The sequence below is a fragment of the Trachurus trachurus genome (genome assembly GCF_905171665.1).
Source record: "Trachurus trachurus genome assembly, chromosome: 9".
Lineage (NCBI taxonomy): Eukaryota > Metazoa > Chordata > Actinopteri > Carangiformes > Carangidae > Trachurus > Trachurus trachurus.
The window spans coordinates 26,146,483-26,165,385 of NC_139895.1; the positions used below are offsets into that span (position 1 = coordinate 26,146,483).

Consider the following 18,903-nt stretch of genomic DNA (forward strand, 5'->3'; position numbering starts at 1 on the left):
TGACTCATCCTCTGCATGTCCACGTGCACGTGTGTCTGTGGGTGCCTGGGTGTGCGCGTGTGTCTGCGAGTTTGTCCTTGTATGTGTCAAATTAGTATCAGCATGACTGGAGGTGTGCCACAGTATGTGGGTCGTTGTCTTCTCACCCACCCACCCACCACTCCCCCTCGAAAAAATAGAAAAAAAACAAAAAACACACTCTCTCTCCCTCTTCCTATCTCGCATACGCACACACAACATTATTCCAGCAACAGCTAAAGCAGACACGAAACATCACATCTGTGAGGGCGACTCGACTCGACAGGCTGCGGAACAAAAGGTCAGGGGGTTCGGTACATTAAAAGGCCAAAGCTTCCCTCCAACTTAGTTTTTTCAGTTGTGTTATGACATCAAGATATCCTGCCCTACTCATGGGAATCAATAGGTTCAGATGGTCTGTGCCACCTTTTTACCAATAGCAGGTGTTGTGCTGTTGTGCCTACAAGACCGAGTGAGCCACAGAGAATCAATCATGAACGGTGCCAATGACCAGTAAAACACATTTACAAGTGGGAAATTGGGGTTAAAGGAATTGATTTGTGGGTGTGACTTAGTGTGTATGTGCTTCTGAGAGAACTCTCTCACTATTGAAGTTGGTATTCAGTGATCCAGAATATTAGACCACACTTCTTGTCACTTGAGTGAATGCATCCACCAAGCATTCACAAGGGATTTACATCCATTCCACAAACTACCTCAGATATTCAAATTAAGTAAATGCATCTTTATGTTTCAAGCTTCACTCCTATACCCCCAGGTACTGTATGTCCATGTCAGTCTAATATGAGCCTGTTAAATCTGTAATCTGACAAAGGCCAAGTTTGGCTTTTCCTGTTCCATAAACACTCTGGACTGTGCTTACAAAACGTTGCATTGGCCATCAATGAGACATGATATAGTGTAAGTCTCCACTCTGCAGTGCCGTTAAATTGTCTATAAAAGCAAAGGTAAGCATGTCATTAAGCTCAAAATGCTGTCGAGTGGAAGCCGCAAATTTGGTTTATTGCACAGCTCATAATCATAATTCCAATGCTCAATAAGACTTCTATGAGAAGTCTTGCGGAGAGAAGACAGAGAAAACATTGCTATTTGCCTTATTTGTTTAGTGGTGTGCTTAAGCCAACTACCAGAACACTATTCTCACTACTCTTTTTTTTACCACTCCTACTCTTCCAAAATACAATTACCACAGTTCACACTCCTGATCATGCACTCAGATTCTTTCCACACCACATAACATGTCGTCATCCATGCACATCCTGGAACCGCACCAGGAGCAAGTTTTATATCCAACTCACTACTAACTCTCTCCCTCTCTTTATTATCTCTCCACCACAGGGTTGAACACTCTGGTGGTTCATGTTTATCATTTTGACGTGGTTTTTGTGTCCATTCATGCATGAACACACCTTACCCAATGACTTCAATTGTCCCCACACTGTCTCTGAACCATTATTCTCATGTGCCTGCACTTTGCTTACTGATCCACACTCAAAGTGTCACTTTTACCCACTGATTTAACCATCCCCATCAATGCAGCACAACCAAAACCACTGAACATAGGGATGATTAAAAATATGTTTTTTTTAGTGGGACTTTTTGAGATCTGACGCAGTATATCTCCCTCATTCTTTGTGTTTCTGTTGTGATCCCCTCCCATGTGTCTCTTGTTTATCCCCTGTTTGTGTCTCTCTGTATTGGTCTCGGTGTGGTGATCCAATTTCCTCATCCCACTATGATTCCTCTGCATCTGCTGGCAATCATCTCATCAACCCCACCTGAAGTGTGCAGTATTTAAACAGTGGGTCTGCACTCCAGTCTTTGCCAGATTGTTCTGTGTGTCAACAACCACTTCTATGAATCTTGGGAAATTTCTCATGTTGTGTGCATCATTGTTCCTTGCGTGTGATTCAGGTTCATCGCTCCATGACATCCTGATTTGTCTGCTGCTCGCAGACCCTCATCTGTCTCCTGCGCCTGCTGGACAATCAGTTCTCTGCCTGCCTTGCTCCTCTGGCTCAGCTACCAGATTCCCTGCCTGCTGTGCTCCACTGCTTACATCAGCCTTACCAGCAACCTTAAAATAAACAGTCTTTGAACCTTACTACAACTCTGGGGGTCTACCTTTGGGTACTGTTCAATATGTGCATACGGCTTCAGATTAACTTTTGTGCAGCATAAATTACAAGGCTCACTCTATACAACCGTCGACAACTGCCGTTTGTGTCTTATTTGATACAGTTTCCTTCAGCAGAGGGTGACATTTGTACACCACGTTCAAATGATGCTGCAGCTGTGCTATACAGTATGTGTCACAGAGAAAGAGACACCAAATAAACCTGTTGGTTAAAAAACAACAACCTTTGCTTTACCTGAAAACTCAAGATTTAATCCAAACACTTGAAAGGAGAGCATTACAAGCCACTTGACTTCATATGTCCTATAGCTTAACTGTAATATCTTCTCCAAGGGCTGCGCCACAGTGGAGGTCACAATGTCACGGCTAATCTGCAACACAAGGTCTCCTGGCTTCTGGATTCAATTACCCAAGCTACTTCAGCCTTTACGTATGCTGTGATTAATGGGAACCACTGCTATAGGAGGGTCAGTGAAGGTCACAGGGAGTAGCCACAGAGTTAAAATGCACATATGATGCCTAAGCTTCGTGCTTACACCCATGCACCCATGGAATATACAAAGTACTTGTGTGCCCCTCTTAACATTCCTAGTAGTTTATGTGAAATGAAAGAGGGCACAATGTTCCATGCATTCTCATGGAGTTTATTAGACTTGAGTGTAAAAAAACGTAAGTGAATTTTTCTCTTGTTCAATTCTACAAGAAAACCTTCATGGACAAAGTCTATTATGTCCTTTCTGTCACTGCGTTTTCACTTTTTATCCCACCTTTTCAATGAAGACACCTCCGCTGCTTCATATACAATTATCTTCCCTCTCCTCTCATCCTCAGTCTCAGTCTCTCTTCTCTGCATTCATTTTCTAACTCTTTCTAAACTCTCTCTCTCTCTCTCTCTCTCTCTCTCTCTCTCTCTCTCTCTCTCTCTCTCTCTCAGGCAGGTGTGTGATTAAAGGGCATTAGAGTCACTGCTGGAGACGTGTCAAAAGAGCTGTGCAGTGAGTGAATGAACTGTGCTAAATGGGACTGAAATTTAACTGATGTTTCTCATGTATGAGTCGGATGATAATGCCTCAGAAGATGGTGTGAGGAGAATGTCAAGAGAAACATATACCCCCGAGTGTATGTGATCATAAAATAAACTATTACACATGTGTGTAATCGTGGAATTAATGTCTCTAAACAGTGGTTAAAACCTCTTCATATGTAAAGTGTCGTGTGCTGCCTAAGACGAATCCCTGTCACCGTAATCTGTGCTCATTTACATCTGCATCTCTTTACATGATCTATCAAGCCAGGCCATGTGTGGGCGGACAAACAAGAGGTGCGTGCATGTACAGCAGAGCAGTGGGGAGTATTTACTCAAGCGTATAAATGTGTCGCTCCATCCACCATATTTACAGCCTCCTAACCCCAGTTCCCTTGTCTTAAGACATTCATCTTGTTTACACCCAGCCAGTGTTCTGTCCCCCAGATACTGTTGTCCACTTCTCACTGAAGAGGGTTACAAAACCACAGGAGGGGAGACAACATCGAGTACAGTAGAGACAGCAGCGGATGAAGAGGGAATACATGAGTCCTGTTACCAAACATGGTGTTAAGAGGTTGAGAAACTGCATTCAGAGGTTTTGAAAGGGACGAGTGGTGCTGCTATAACTTCTGATGGACATGTGCAATGACCACAAATATCTGATGGCAACAGGTAATCAAAATGTAGCAAGGTTATCTCGAGTTGAAGATTTAGATGCTGTAGGCTAAAACACCTTTACGTTTATTGTACAGAATTTGATTCACATATTTTAAAAAAATGTTTTAATACTGTGGAGCCAATTCAATTGCTACACAATTTTCGGCAGTCACATGATGATTCCTGCTGCATGGAAAATTGCACACAGGCACAAGCACAGAAGGATTAGCTACAGGATTGCCCAGACAACACAAAAATACCACAGGGGGAGATTACGCATATCTATCCACCACACTTCTTTCATCTTGTGTATGTGTGTAGCTTGTGACTATATTTCAAGGGGGAAAAAAAGACCTTGTGATTAAATGTGGTCTATAACCCACATGTTAGGGTATTCAAACTGCTTTCTTTTCTTTTCGACTTTTTTATCTGCCTTTCCTTGACAGGACCTCGAGCTACACTTGGATCCCACAGGAGCCATGCTGTGAGGAAAATTGATGCGCTCCTCGATTCACCGTGGACAGGTAATCAAATCAAGAAATGGTCCTTGTCTGCCAACCCTACAGCGGTGAATGGGGAAGTCAAAGATACGCACGCACGTACAACAAGGTACAGCACATCAGACAGACAAAAAAAACAACCAGAAACCGAACAGTGGGGAAGCAGTTCTACTTGAAAACTGTGAAATCGCACAAGAGAGTAGATCTGTGGCTAGTTTGTAGTGGTGTGTTTTTTTTTTTTTTGTCCTTTTGATGTTATCTCCTTTTGGGGATGACGCTATCCTTCTGTTGAAAGACAAGTCAAGTTGAGTGTTAAAACTGCCCATGGGTGTGAATGTGAGTGTGTGAGGTTGTTTAGTCTATCACAGGGCTGACATGTAGAGACAGAGATCTCTGTATCCTGCTGGGGTTGGCCGCAGCTCCCAGTGACTGTACACAGATAAGCAGCATAGCTAAGAGATAAATGCTCATCTACAAAATCCTGAAATATCTAACCTGGATGACAAGACCAACTGGATTTATCTAGATTTACATGTTCTCAATTTGGTTTAAATCAGTGCCTAGACGAACAGAGATAAACTGGCTTTGATTGTGGCGATGCAATTGATGACTTTAATCAGAGTTTTGCACGTATAAAGCTGACACAGCACTTTACAGCACCTGAAGAGGTGATAAAGTTGAGGCTGGTTATCATTGTAAGTGCAGAAACTGCTGAGGTACAAGTTATTCTGACAGTATAGTCTGGGTGGTGTGATGTCTCTGTATAGTGGATGGATGGTCAGCAGCAGATATACACATTTCATCTAGTTACCTATCACCTTCTTTCACCAGTAGATCCCCATACGTACTTGTGCCCACCTTACTTCCAAATATAGGTAAAAGACAATCACGTCATCAATTTGAATTTGTTGTTCATAGGATGCTTGTATGACTAGTGGGCGTCCCTTTGCCTTCCCAGCCCCTTTTGTATGAGTCCAGGCATAGGATGACAAAGGGAAGTCCATAGGTCACATGACTGGATGATGGCTGAAGAACACTGTCAACCCGAAGAACACATAAGTCCCTGAAGTCAAGACATCAAGAGGAATATAACGCATGACATTTAACAATCTATTATGATGTCACAATCTGCAAACAGCAGTGACAGTGGAAAAAACGGTGTTGACAAACATAAGTTTTGAGTCATGATATTGCTCTTGACACTAACAATCTGTTTTGTAGCACCTATTTCCTGACACTCTGTTTAAATATGCATTGATGTCAAAATGTGTGCTTTCATGTCAACCAAACCCTGAGCAAATTGTTACAAAATGGCTTTACAATGACAATAAAAGAAGGAAATAAATAAATCATGGCTGAAAACAACAATTTCTCTGACTCAGGTTTGCTGTGACACATTCCAAACAATGCTGCAAGAGGCTATTGAGAAATGTATTTAAATGGTTTTAGAGGGGTTTGTGTGTACTATTGTCTTTGCTTGAGTGTGTGTGAGAGAGAGAGAGTGAGAAAAGAGAGGGAAATACATTTTGTATTCATGCAAATCCATTTGGTTTCTAGCTTAGGTGTAATGTGGAAATTGAAAATGGAGAAATGCAATGTGACAGGGGCTCAGTGGTGGATGAACACTCCACACAAAGGCAAATACCCACACGTGCAGACACATAACACACACAGTACCTAAACATCTACATTCAGACACACAAGCGTTTAAATACACTTCTTGTTTAGGGGCGTGATTTACTGCTGGTGTAACAAATCTAAAACAAAGTCAGAAAACTGCTCAAGATTCTGTTTCAGCTGTTATAATATCCTGCGATTTATGTGTCAAAATGTTGTGTTTGTACTAAAAATATTAAATGAAAATGAAAATTATTTGTAAAAAAAACAAAAAAAAACAGGCAAAAGCACATCTGAAGTACCCTTCATTCCTCTGTATGTGTGTACCTTAATGTGCTTGTGTGTGGTACACTAAATGTGGGTACTTGTGTGCTTGTCATCATGTTTGTTGGTTCGGTAGGTGTGTGCAGTGGCTCAGAACAGGAGGACGAGGATTATCAAGCAGGTTCATTTGAGGAAATGGTTCATCTGAGCTGTCAGGAAGCTTTGAAAGAAACTATAAACCCATCCTGAAGGGAGGGACAGTTTCAAAAGCTCATCAAGTTATATCACAACCTGCTAAAAATACACAGTCTGACAGCATGTGTTCAGTATAAAGCACGTAGGAACAATTTTAGTCTGCTATAAAACAGACGATAAACCCAATTAACCCAAAGCGGTGTCATTGATGAAACAAGGATAATAGTGTCATTATGGTGTTATCACTGGTTTTTATCTCTTTAAAACACCTTCTTTAATCCAGGATATGTGGGTCAATCTGGCAATAGCCATTACTGGTACAGTAAATTCCACTCACGCGTATTTATCTTCTGCAGAGAGATGTGTTTCTCTAGCTGGCGTCGCAGTTTGACCTCAGCACCATACTTTCCCGTGGTGCCATTGTCTGCCAGGATGAAGTGGGAGTGGAGACTGTTCAGGACCGTCAACTTGCTCATTGGGTTGGACATGGTCTGGTATGGACGCACCACCTAGTCCGGGGGAGACAGCATTTAAGGATTATTTAAACATGAGGGAAGCCCATGACTGACAGGGGATGGATAAATAATAATATGGACAGGTTTTCTAGGAATCCATTAATGCAGAGCAAATATTACAGTATGTTCTCATCTTTAAGAGTGCCTAATAAAGGAGAACTCTGCCAGCTTTACCAAGTTCAATTTACTTGCCATGGAGTATACCACTCAGCCTTGCAAAACATTTGTATAATGTCCTCTGAGGCTCTGGAGGAAGCTTTCCAAAGTCTGAAAGGGGCTTAGAGACTGCAAATGTCTATGTTACTAACTGGGACATAGAGTTTGAAAAGCATCTACAGTACCAGGCAGAGAAAGACAAATGAAGCGGCGCTATGGGTTGGATCATGGGGAATGAAGGGTATACCAACATTTAATGACAGAGCTTTTGTCAGGATGATGAAAGATGTTTGTTTGATCCTCTAAAAATGATTTTAAAGAATAAATTAAAAAGACCATGTTTTCCCTGTAATCTTTTTTTACTACCGGTTCTACTGCAAGAATAGCTGAAAAAATACTTCCATATGTTCACATAATCCATCATTTCAAAAACTCATTTACTGTATAAAGTTACACTACATTACAAAAACGCTGTCTGAATATTCAACATTAATGACAGTTTCTAAGAGCTTGGATTTGATCTATTGGGGCTGTGCCTGACAATCTGAGGTAAACTCATCTGGTCATTAGGCCTATAGTGGAGACCAATCGCGCATGAAAGAAGAGCTTCAGCACTTAATCATCTCATTTCAGCCACCAACATTAATCGGCTCTGCTTGACTCGTTCAGCAGGACGGAGTGCAGCTCATTCTGATGAAATTTTAACTGTAACATAACATTGATTCACCAGATTTGAATGAGTCAGCATGTGCTCCACATTCTCATGCCGTTCTGCCAGCTGTCCAACTCACTTTGAGGGAGTGTTTATCACAGAGTGCATTGGCTTACTCAGCACCTCAGTTAATAAGCTGTCAACTGCAATTTACAGGCTCTGGCAACTGTGGGCTGGATGTGATTTTTCACATACAGACATGCAAACAAGTGCACTCTAGAGCTGTTGTCATTGCTACGTTATTATTTTTTCTCGGGGACTTACATCTTTGCCAACAAGATCCTCTTGATTTTCCACGATGCCCCACGGAGCAATGCCAATGGTGCAGATCTTCCCCCTTGACTTGGAGGCGTGGTCTTTCAGTGCATCACCCACATGGCGGATCACCCCTGTGAGTGTACGTGTGTGAGGGTTTGAGAGATAGACATGGAACAAGATAACAAATTTTAGTGTGTGGTCACAATTAAGCAATTAGATAACAGTACATTCTGTTTGGAAGGATTAAAAACACACTCACACATAAAATACACATACACAGGTAGGTTATAGGGCAAGGCCTCTAGTTCTCAGGGAACCAGCAGTCAAACCTGGAGGCCATCTTACTCCGTCTATCCTGCTGACATTCCCCACCTCTCCCCCCAACTGTCCCTCCAATCCATCCCTCCATCCATTATTCACGTCTCTTTCTTGCCTCTGCACCCATTCTGTCACTAAATCTTATTTTCTAGTCCTTTTCGTATTGTAAGTGTGCACACACTACAGGATCCAATAATGTATAATTTATCACTATCTGTTCCATTAAACACTGTTGTTCTCATAATCTGTCTCATTTCAAGCATTTTAATGATAAAGGCAAGAGCACAAATGGTGAACTCCTTTGTTGAAGACAGTATTAATACAAACTCCACTATGAAATCTTTTGATACTACGACTGAGTAGTAATATCTGGTCCACACAATCACATTATATAAGAATATTTTAATTTAACAGTCAATTATTTTAGTATTCTTGAACAGTAATCTAATCCATTGTATTGTCATGTATTGTGTTAATCTGTAATACCACTACCATCCAGTCCTCCCATTAAGATGGCCATCTTAATGGGAGGACTGGAAGCTGCCTTCATCAACATCTGTTTCCCACATTCTGTGTCATAAACTATAAACTGTTTTCCTGTCTGTAACAACATCTATTGCACGTCTGCCCGTCCTGGGTGAGGGATCCCTCCTCTGTTGCTCACCCTGAGGTTTCTCCAATTTTTCCCTGTTAAAAGGGTTTTCTATGGAGTTTTTCCTCAGTCGATGTGAGGGTCTAGGGGCAGAGGATGTTGTTGTGATGCCATGTAAAGCCCTTTGAGACAAACTGTTTGTAAAAACGGACTATACAAATAAAATTGCCTTGCCTTACCCACAGCAAACCAAGATCATACTGGAGCTCAAGTTCATTCACAGAAACTGCTTTGAATATGATAACTCCAAACCGATGAATGATTCATTGCTGTCAATCTGTCAGATGACATTTCATTTCAGTGGATTTTGTTTTGTCACACACTTTTACCCAATCATCCCTTGCTCTCTGACTGTCAAGAGAAACTTGTTTCTTTTTGGACTGCTTTTACAATTCCCACCCTGCACCTCCTGTGTTTAAGATCCAGGCCACTGAGCCCCTCATAATTCCTGCTGCAGGCCATTTTCATCCAGCTACTCAGTGTCTTCAGGATGAGATCTTCTTAGCCGCCAAAGTCTTAAGCCGATCTTCTCCACATCATCGATTCCTCAAGAGGAAAATCCTATTTTGCTTTTAGTGGGTTACCACACCTCGAAAGGTAAATGATCATGATGGACCCTAATTGCCTCTTGAGTCATCCCTGTCATTCTTAAAAAAAACAACTCTTCCCACTTTTGTTTAAATAGTCTTCCTTGACTAACATATTATGGCATGTCATATATAATAAATAGACGTTATGATATACAGTATACTGTATGGATAAATAAAAACTGAAAACTATCACTTCAACTGTGTGAGTATGAAAGTGAAAGTGTATCTGTAGTTATATGCTCATAATAAACTTCAAAGAGGCTTTTGCAGTGATCCAGGAGTTGAACATCGTTATAGCCCTGAGGGGCTTAATGAATAGTTATTTAATAGCTGATAATTCATAAGGAATATTTGAGCACACTCATTATACTCCTACTGCAGCACACTTATGTGACCACTCGGCTGCATAGTCCACATAAAATGTTCCTGTGATTTTTCTTTTCTTTAAATAAAGTGTCCTATGTGTGGCTTTGTGCTGTACTTTACCTGTGTTGACCCCTCCAGTGAATATCCAGGCTCCAGTTGTCATGGCAGCCTTGATGAGCCCTTTGCCAAAGACCTGTTTAAGTTTGGGTTGTAATTCAAAGTTCTGCAGTCCCCCGTGGACTGAGATGAGCAGCTTGGGCAGTTCCAGCTGCCATTCCTTGGTCATCAGGTGGAGCAGCAGGTCAGGCTTGGTGTCGTAAGACACTCGCACGTACTGCAGACGGTAAGACATGTGTCAGTGATGTACAGCTGCTTCACCCATCAGGCACAGTACAGTATGTACAAACAACACATGTTACAAGAGCATTACATATGTAACTAATCAGTGATGTGGAGATACTGTACAACGACAACATTTGAAAACGATTGCATGAGCCAGCAGTGAAGACCTGCCTGAGTGTATGGCTTTCATTATTCATGCTACTAGAAGTATTGAACAGATGTTTATTATGACTGAAGAACCTGAATGTACATTATGGAGCATCTGTTTATCAGCATCTAATTCGCTCTCAGACATCCAACCTGTCGTGTCTGGATGAATAATTTAACACTGGGAATAAATCAGATGTAATTTAGTCCTAATTATATGAATTCTCAGAATGCTAGAGTACGTGTGATGTGATTGTGTCACTGCGATTAGACAAAGACAGTGACTGTGTGAATGGCATGCACAATCAAAGAACTTTTGGGATGGATTGATAAATCTGGCAGAATTGTATCTGCTGCAGCCTCCAGACACTTAGGTCTTATACAGCAATAATTATATGTAATTACAGAATAATTATACTGCTCTAATTGATTTTGCTATTATCTTCAGGCATGCTGGAGTGATGCATTTTCTACATATGTGTGATGGCTTTTAATTTGTTCTGTGATTGAGGAAGGCACACAAGGACCCTCTTGATGAACTCTCTTTACATGTGAGATCTGTATGAGGTGTATCACTTTACAAAAGCTTGGCAGTGATTGATTATTCTCAGAAGCAGAGTTTCTGCAGGTTACCGACAAAATGCAACAGAGTAGATTTGTTATCAGAGTCACCATGGCTTTGTTGGAGTGTCCTCCTCCCTGGAACTCAATGGTGCCAAAGGCATCAGTGGGACTGAGCTGTGTGTGTTTACTGATGGACCACTTCTCCGCCAGGCTGTCATTCTTGGCCAAACGCTCTGCCTTATCATTTTGACTAGATGAGATGCCCGGGGGCAGGCCCACATGCTGACCTATCAGACGGCCACAACAGCACCTGGATGAGAGGAGAAAATAAGAGTGAATGCAAAATTGGTGTATTACACACTCCCTTACAGAGAACGATTGAAACCTTAAAAGGTCTTCGCCCCAAGCACTGAGAGAGACAAAAAAGAGGTTGTGTGTGACTGAGAGAATGAGAAAAGGAGTGTGAATGCTGCTGTAGTCAGGTGCCTTGTAGTGAGAGGTTGGCAAGGCTGAAGTGACAACCTGTCATTTGACTTTCATCTCCTGACAGGGAGGCGAGGAGGAGAAGGATCTGTGGGCCCCGGCATTCTTGAACTGGCTCCGTCTCTTTTTGTTTTCTGTTCTTAACAAAACCCTATGCCTCTCTCCCTTGTTCTCCTCTCCTGCTCCCTCCTGGCAACTCAAGAATTAGCCGAATGACACTTATGGGAACTGCAGTATTCCCGCGTGAGTACATACTTATTCAGATGTACTGAATTCAGCTTTCATACTCTGAGTTTTAACCTTACAGGATGGAGTGGGAGCCCTGAGAGGAGAGGAAGTCAGGATGCTTTGATAATCACTTCATGTTTCCGTCATCTTTCACCGAACGCACTTTGCCTCCCTCTGCTTTACATGTCAACACAAGGGTTTTTGACTAAAAGGGGGGGGAAGCTGATTTGATCTTGAGGAACATCTCTTTTCTCTCCTTGTGCTCATGACTTCCACACGCTTTCCTCTGGTTATGCTAATTCTGTTTACCTAACAAACAGTGGCATTTCCTACGTGTATGTGTGTGTGTGTGTATGTGTAAGGGCTGGTACTGCAGGAATTACTGAACTTGACTTTCTGAGTTTGTCACCCCAAGCGACAACATCAGCTGTAGAGTGGGTTTGCAGAGTAAAACGAGAGTGGAGAGTGTGGCCAGTGTTTTTTTTATGATGTGCACTTATCATTACAAATACCTGTATTATACTGACAGGGCCCTTCCACATCAAGTGGATAAGAGCTATACTCCTGATGGCTCCCTCTCTAGTGTTTTAAAAATTAATAAGCATTTAAAAAGATGTGGAATACTTTACTGTCTTTATGAACTGACCTACCTGGATTTCACTAATGTCATAACAGCAGCTGAATTTGCTGTTTGTGCTTTTATGTCTGGCTCATTACTGTAGGGCGCATACCTGTGATGCAAATAGAGGCCAGCGTGATATTTCTCTGAGGCTTGCTTTAAAAGGTCAATAGTTAAACAGGGCTTGTAATCTGCTAGCCTATATGTGAGGTGAGCTCACATTATCTGTTCTCCATGAGGGTTAGTATTTACAGCAAATGACCAAGCAACTGAATCAATAACATGTAAACTTAACAGAAAAAGCTCTCAGATGTAACAGTGTATCATTATTCTTGCTGGAATTAAGTACATAGTAATATTATCATGTATGTAATACATTGAGATTCATTCTTACTCACCTATGGGGGTCTTTGGCGCTCACTATGATATGAACACATTCTCTCTTGCTGAATGCTCTCTCTATCCACGATTTCTGTGCCTGCAAGAATGAAGACAGAGGAACAGTCAGTATCTGTCACATAATGGAGCTGTACCTTGAGCACGCAGCAGTGACATCACACAGACAGCAGGAACAGGGGCACATCATGACCAGGCCTGCGCTTCACTGTGGAATTCACCTGTGACAGAAAATGTTTTCTTGTCCCTTCCAGAACTAAGAAATGTTAAGTTGAGCAGCAATTTATTGTGTAAAGCGACACAGTCTAAACCTTGTTATACAGAAACTAATCTGCCACGGCCTATTTCCACGGTGGTATTGGAAAATGACAAACGGAGCATACAGTACAGAGATGTCATCGTCTAGTCCAAGTGAATGTTTATGCAAATTTTGAAGATGGTTGTTAATTCCTTTATGAGATGTCAAAGGCCAAAACTGTGTTTTGTGAGCTTGCTGAGACATGAACTACACAAGAGTGGGGCATATAGTACCGACAACCCAAAAACATCACACCTGGCCATGGCTGTTACTGGCACTTTGGAAAAAGCACAAACGCACAGAGACACATCACACACACCCAAGATGCAGCGTCTCTCACGCATAATTCAAACACTGAAGACGCTGTGACAGAAATGTTTTATGTTATTCAGTGACGCCAGCCCAAACCGGATGAGATGAAGAGCTGGGAAAGAAAAAGCGGATGTTAAATGCACTGAGGCATTAAATTATGTCAGAGTTTCAGTCCTAAGATACTCTTATGTGCAGCCAGCATATTGTGTGTGTGTGTGTGTGTGTGTGTGTGTGTGTGTGTGTGTGTGTGTGTGTGTGTGTGTGTGTGTGTGTGTGTGTGTGTGTGTGTGTGTGTGTGTGTGTGTATGCGCCTCTATACTGTATGACAAAGTCAGCGTATGCATTTCTATATGTGCTTTTTCTTTTATACTGTATAGTACATAAAGGCTTCCTCAGTGTGACTGACTGGAGCCAATTATCCTGCTACACACACAAGTAGAAAGACACTTTTCAGCCATGGAGCTAGTCTGGGATACACATGCAGCACATGCAAGGATATAAAAACAGGATCCACAGAGGACAAAAGGTGATGATGCATATATTAAAAAAATCCTCTCTTGAGTTCATACGAAGAGGCACAGCGTCTACCGTTTTATGATATAAGTGAAAAAAAGTAAGTCTGCTTGTTTAGTTAACATTATACATACGTATATCATCTACAGTATGACTGTCAGCTTTAGCAGTGACCATGGAGTTAAACAGCATTGAACCATCTCTGGCAGTGTTTAAAGTTTACAGTGACCTGTGAATAATAATGTGGCACTGTTGCAATAATAAAGAGTAAAGCTAATTGTTGTTGTGGCAGAAAGAGGCTCTCATGGTGACATACCTCTCACTCTCCTACACCACCTCAAGGTGAATTACTATGGTTTAACAGAAAACGTGAATGTGTGTGTCTGGTTTCAGGCTGCAAGAGAGTGAAACAGACGCTTCATTATACGTAGACACCTGCCTGCCTGCCTGCCTGCATTTAATGGCACTTTAATCGCATTGTTAGTGTAACTGTTTGTGTTTCGCTAACAGGATGTTACAGTGCTTATGGCAGGCGGCCAGGAGATTTACAAACCAGATACATTTTTGTTTCTTTCTCAATTTTCTCTGTCACTGAGAATTTAAAAATGTAGAGTTCAATAAAAGGAAAATACAGGAATAGATTTTTACTTAAAAAAATATTTTGTCTTTTTGATACCAATTTGTTTTTTGTTTTCTTGTCCCATCATTCTCAAATCTAAGGTCCTGATTCAGATTGTAAATTTAAACATCATCTTACCACTAACAACCGAGACTGCAGAAGACATGAACAATCTTATTTCATCAGTAATTATCAGTGAAATAATTGTGGTATGTAACTATAACCATTGAACAATTTCTTTCAGCTTCTTTTTCTAAAGGTTTCATATGCAGTTGTGTATTAATTAACTGTGTAAATAAAACAGAATGCAGTAGTACAAATAAAACATTTAGAGATCATATTGTGTATGATGTAAATGCTGCATTTCTGTGATGTTGAGAAAGTTACTCTCTAGCGTTTAAATGTACTACTTTTGACTCAGCTCTTCGTGGTTCAAAGGTTTCACTTCCTGGACGCCGCAATTCCAGGAAGTGGACTATGTCTGTGTGAGGTTTTGTGGCAACAGAGCACAACACAAGAGGTCCAGAACAGGGCCGAATGTCACAATGGGACATTCACAGACAACCAGGAGGACACACAGACCAGACTCCCAAACCCACAGCAGAGGGAACGCAACAGCCCTGAAAACAAAGGGACACAGCTTTTTTTCTGCTTTTTATTCTGGGAGAGCTGCCCCGGCTCTTCTCCCAGCCAGCAGAGCTGAGAGCTGCTTGTACAGGATTTTCCCCACTACCACGGCTACAACAACACACGCCCCATCCGCCTGACTGGCCCTGTCACACCACGGCACGCCAAAACCCACCGCATCCGGCCACAAACAGGCTGAGCCTGCACACAGGCACACTTACCCTAACACCAGACTTCCCACGATTAACCATTACTCTGGGGGGCTGGGGGGCTGCTTTTAGAGATCACCCTGGCCACGATGACTCAGCAGGCCACAACAACGCCCCCAGCCCCATTCTTTCTCTGACATGCTAAAACCTTGTATTCATCCGCCCGCTCATCCTTGCACAAACTAGATCCATTCTGTGGTAGCAGCAGCAGATGTTTTTAGAGTTGATTACTATTGACAGCGCTGGTGGCAGAATCAGAGTCACACAACGCAGACAGCCTTTTACGTTCCAAAACCTCTAAAAGAGGGACCAACAATCGCTATGCCCCAGAGCATCCAACATTTCTTTCACTTTGTAACTCCATCTTTTGCTCTATCCCCGTTTTTTTTTTTTTTTTTACCTTTCCCTCTTTTTTTCATCACATATGGTAGAAACATTTTCGCACTCTGCCTCATACTGTTGCATCCCTCTAAGTCTTTCTCCCAAGCTGTCTAATGTTGCTTATGAGATACGACATGATATGATGAGATGGCACATGGCCTGCACTGCATTGTGTAATTAAGATTTATCACCAGGGCGCACTCACATGCACATACACACACACCAACACACACACACACACCGACACAAACACACCACCTGTCTAGCAAAGCATTGATTTGTGTCATGCAAGTGTGTGTGTGTGTGTGTGAGGAGTGACCGTGGGACAAGTGAGCAGCATCTGACAGCCTGTTAGGGGTCTTGACTCCATTACACTGAACCTCCACCACCACCATCCTCCCCTGCTTGTCCTTTCCTCCTATACTATTGTAGCTCCTCCCTGCCGGTTATTGACAGTGGCAGGTAGTGGAATTGAGAACCATATCCAATCAACAGCCTAATCTCTCTGCTGCCTCGCTTTTCTCTCCTTTACCTCAAACACACATGAATGACTCAGCTTTCATATGGGCATTAAACTGTGTTTGCATTAGTTTCCTGATTTTCACCTTTATCCTGTTTTTGATTATATTCATGCATTCATTGATTAACATAAAACATAACAATGTCCAGTCTGCCTGCAGGTGCGTCTTGATTGCTTATGTTATCAGCCACATTCATCAGAGAAGGTTGCTGACACTAGGACAAACTTTCTACATGTAAAAAAAACATTTGTACTCCAAATCCAAATCATAGCCAAGACACTAATGCAGACGTAAACATTCACAGAGCATGTTTCACCATTAAAAATGTAAACACTCGAACAGAATATTATATACTACTACCAGAGTTCCCAAGTCTTCCCTTTATTTTTCTGGTACACGGATTGAAAAGTGTGATTAAATCATCAGTAGCAGCATTCCTGTGCTGTACGAAGTCTTTATTCTCTCTTTGTGTGGCTCTTCGTTTGCTTCACAGTGCATTTGGTATTACTGCCAGATAAGTGATTAAAGTTGAAAATGGAGCTGCTTCCTTTTCTCAACTGCGTCACGATTTCTATTTTCGGTAACTTTGATTTTACATGCGTTATAAATGATTTCATAACTTGAAAAACTATTTCTTAAAAAACTTAGTTGATGGTTAGATCCAATGCACAATAAATCCAGAATCCAGTTGGTCAAAATAAGTAAAGAAAAAGACCAACAACAAAAAAGGACGACAAAAGCTAAACAAAAGACAGAACCAGCATCTTAATGCATATTTTGTAGTTTTCTATTCCTGTGTTTAAATCTTTGGAACAGTGCAAAGATATATTTTTTCTTTTCTTTTTCTTTAATCTCAATGATTTATCATAAAATGAAAGAAACTGATGAAATAACTCTCATGAAAGCAGATTTGCCCCAAAACAGAGACCCAAGCTGCATCATGGAAAATGATTTCACCACATGGAGAAATTCTAATTGAAGTTTTTAATAGCATTTGGCTCAATTAATAAAACTAAACCCATCAGTAATAAGCTGCAGTAAAAAGGTCTTGAGGTAAATTTGAAAAAATACATGTGTATGTCAACTCACCTGTATTTTATGATTGGCGGCTTTGTAGTGGTAATCAAGGTAGATGGCAGGGTAAGAGGCATGATCCTACCTAGAGACCAAAAGGCACTAAATGAACCTGACCAGGCCACCTCTCAGTCCACAGGCATCTGCTCTACTCTGGGACGATTAGCACTGCTGGAATGTGTATAAGTGTGTGCGTGTGTGTGCGTGCGCGCGTTGGTGTGGGTGTGTGTTAATGATGCTTAGTGCTTAAGGTACACACCAGGCAAGCCCTGGTGATAATCTTGTCTTTACTTATTTCACAGTTTCCTCACTACTTCTAAATCCACACAGGAATAATATTTTTTTTTAAATGATGTCCACTTAACAAAAAAATAACACTCACATCATGACATAGCCCTTTAATAATCATATAATACAATAGTGAGTGGCAAAATATAACCTTGTACATTTTTCCTAAACTGTAAATTAACTGCTGCTCCTCCGCCCCAGTAGCACCTGTTTCAGATTTACATTACATTTGTACTGTCAGGCTGTTCATGTGTGTATGTATGAGTTAGAGAGAGAGAGAGAGAGAGAGAGAGAGAGAGAGAGAGAGAGAGAGAGAGAGAGAGAGAGAGAGAGAGAGAGAGAGAAAGTGTCATCTCATCTTCATTTCTGAATGGCAAGACAGCCTATTAGGTGGGGTAACATGACATTCGTTGAGCCTGTTCACCATCCTTACTTTGCCCCAAATGAATCACATACACCCTGCACATACACACTTGTGTCAGTGGCTTTTTGCCGTTGCACATGCAGTTGTCCTGCTGTTATTTTATAGTATAACGTTAGTTTCCTACCTGTTTTCATTAAGGAGATTAAGGGACCTATCGACACAGACCAGGTTTAATTAGCAGGAGCAGTGGGAGAAACATAAGACTGTAATCTGAACTAAATGAAGTCTTACATAGACAAGCAGGAAAAACACAGAAAGGAAAGACTGTACTTTCCAAAAACTGTAATCCTACTTACACAAAAGACAGCTTGAGCAAAATGTGAATGTAAGCAAAATCAGAGGCAAAGCTTCCTCTAAATTATAACCAAATGTATTCAGTGTCATGACAGACTCTGCCTAAAAGGAGTGCACCTGAGTCCACACAGTCCAGATGCTTCAAGGCACCACAAGCATGTGTGTGAGTGTGAGCACACACACACACACACACACATACACACACACACACACACACATTAACCCCCCCCCCCCCACACACACACACACACACACACACACACACACGTGTGTCAAATATATTAAAATGCAATTTCAGAAAAGATGCATGATAACATTACTCAATGCCCCTCTATATATCAATTATTATTATTATTATTATTATTATTATTATTACTGTATGTGATGAAACTGATGAAGTGAATGGTGAAAACAATTGCTCGCACAGCTGTACTTGTCACACTTGTATTATGGTATGCTACCTTTGACAGTTAAATGAAGTACCCTCATATTTCTGTCAATATTGTAATGGCCTGAAATCAAATCAGTCCCCTGACATCAACAACAACCTATTCTGTGAAT

At 41.4% G+C, this 18,903-nt stretch overlaps 1 protein-coding gene across 11 annotated transcripts in view; it reads right to left on the reverse strand.

Annotated features, from left to right (window-relative positions):
• The window catches only part of trpm3 (transient receptor potential cation channel, subfamily M, member 3), a gene marked incomplete at both ends in the record, with an annotated part of 137,444 nt that overhangs the window by 44,922 nt on the left and 73,619 nt on the right, over positions 1-18,903 (reverse strand). For all 11 annotated transcript variants that reach the window (XM_083978798.1, XM_083978799.1, XM_083978795.1 and 8 more), the window contains 5 exons: positions 6,774-6,945; positions 8,084-8,208; positions 10,124-10,337; positions 11,165-11,366; positions 12,785-12,864. In XM_083978798.1, coding sequence (XP_083834924.1) covers positions 6,774-6,945; positions 8,084-8,208; positions 10,124-10,337; positions 11,165-11,366; positions 12,785-12,864 — 793 coding nt within the window. The remainder of the gene's footprint in view (positions 1-6,773; positions 6,946-8,083; positions 8,209-10,123; positions 10,338-11,164; positions 11,367-12,784; positions 12,865-18,903) is intronic.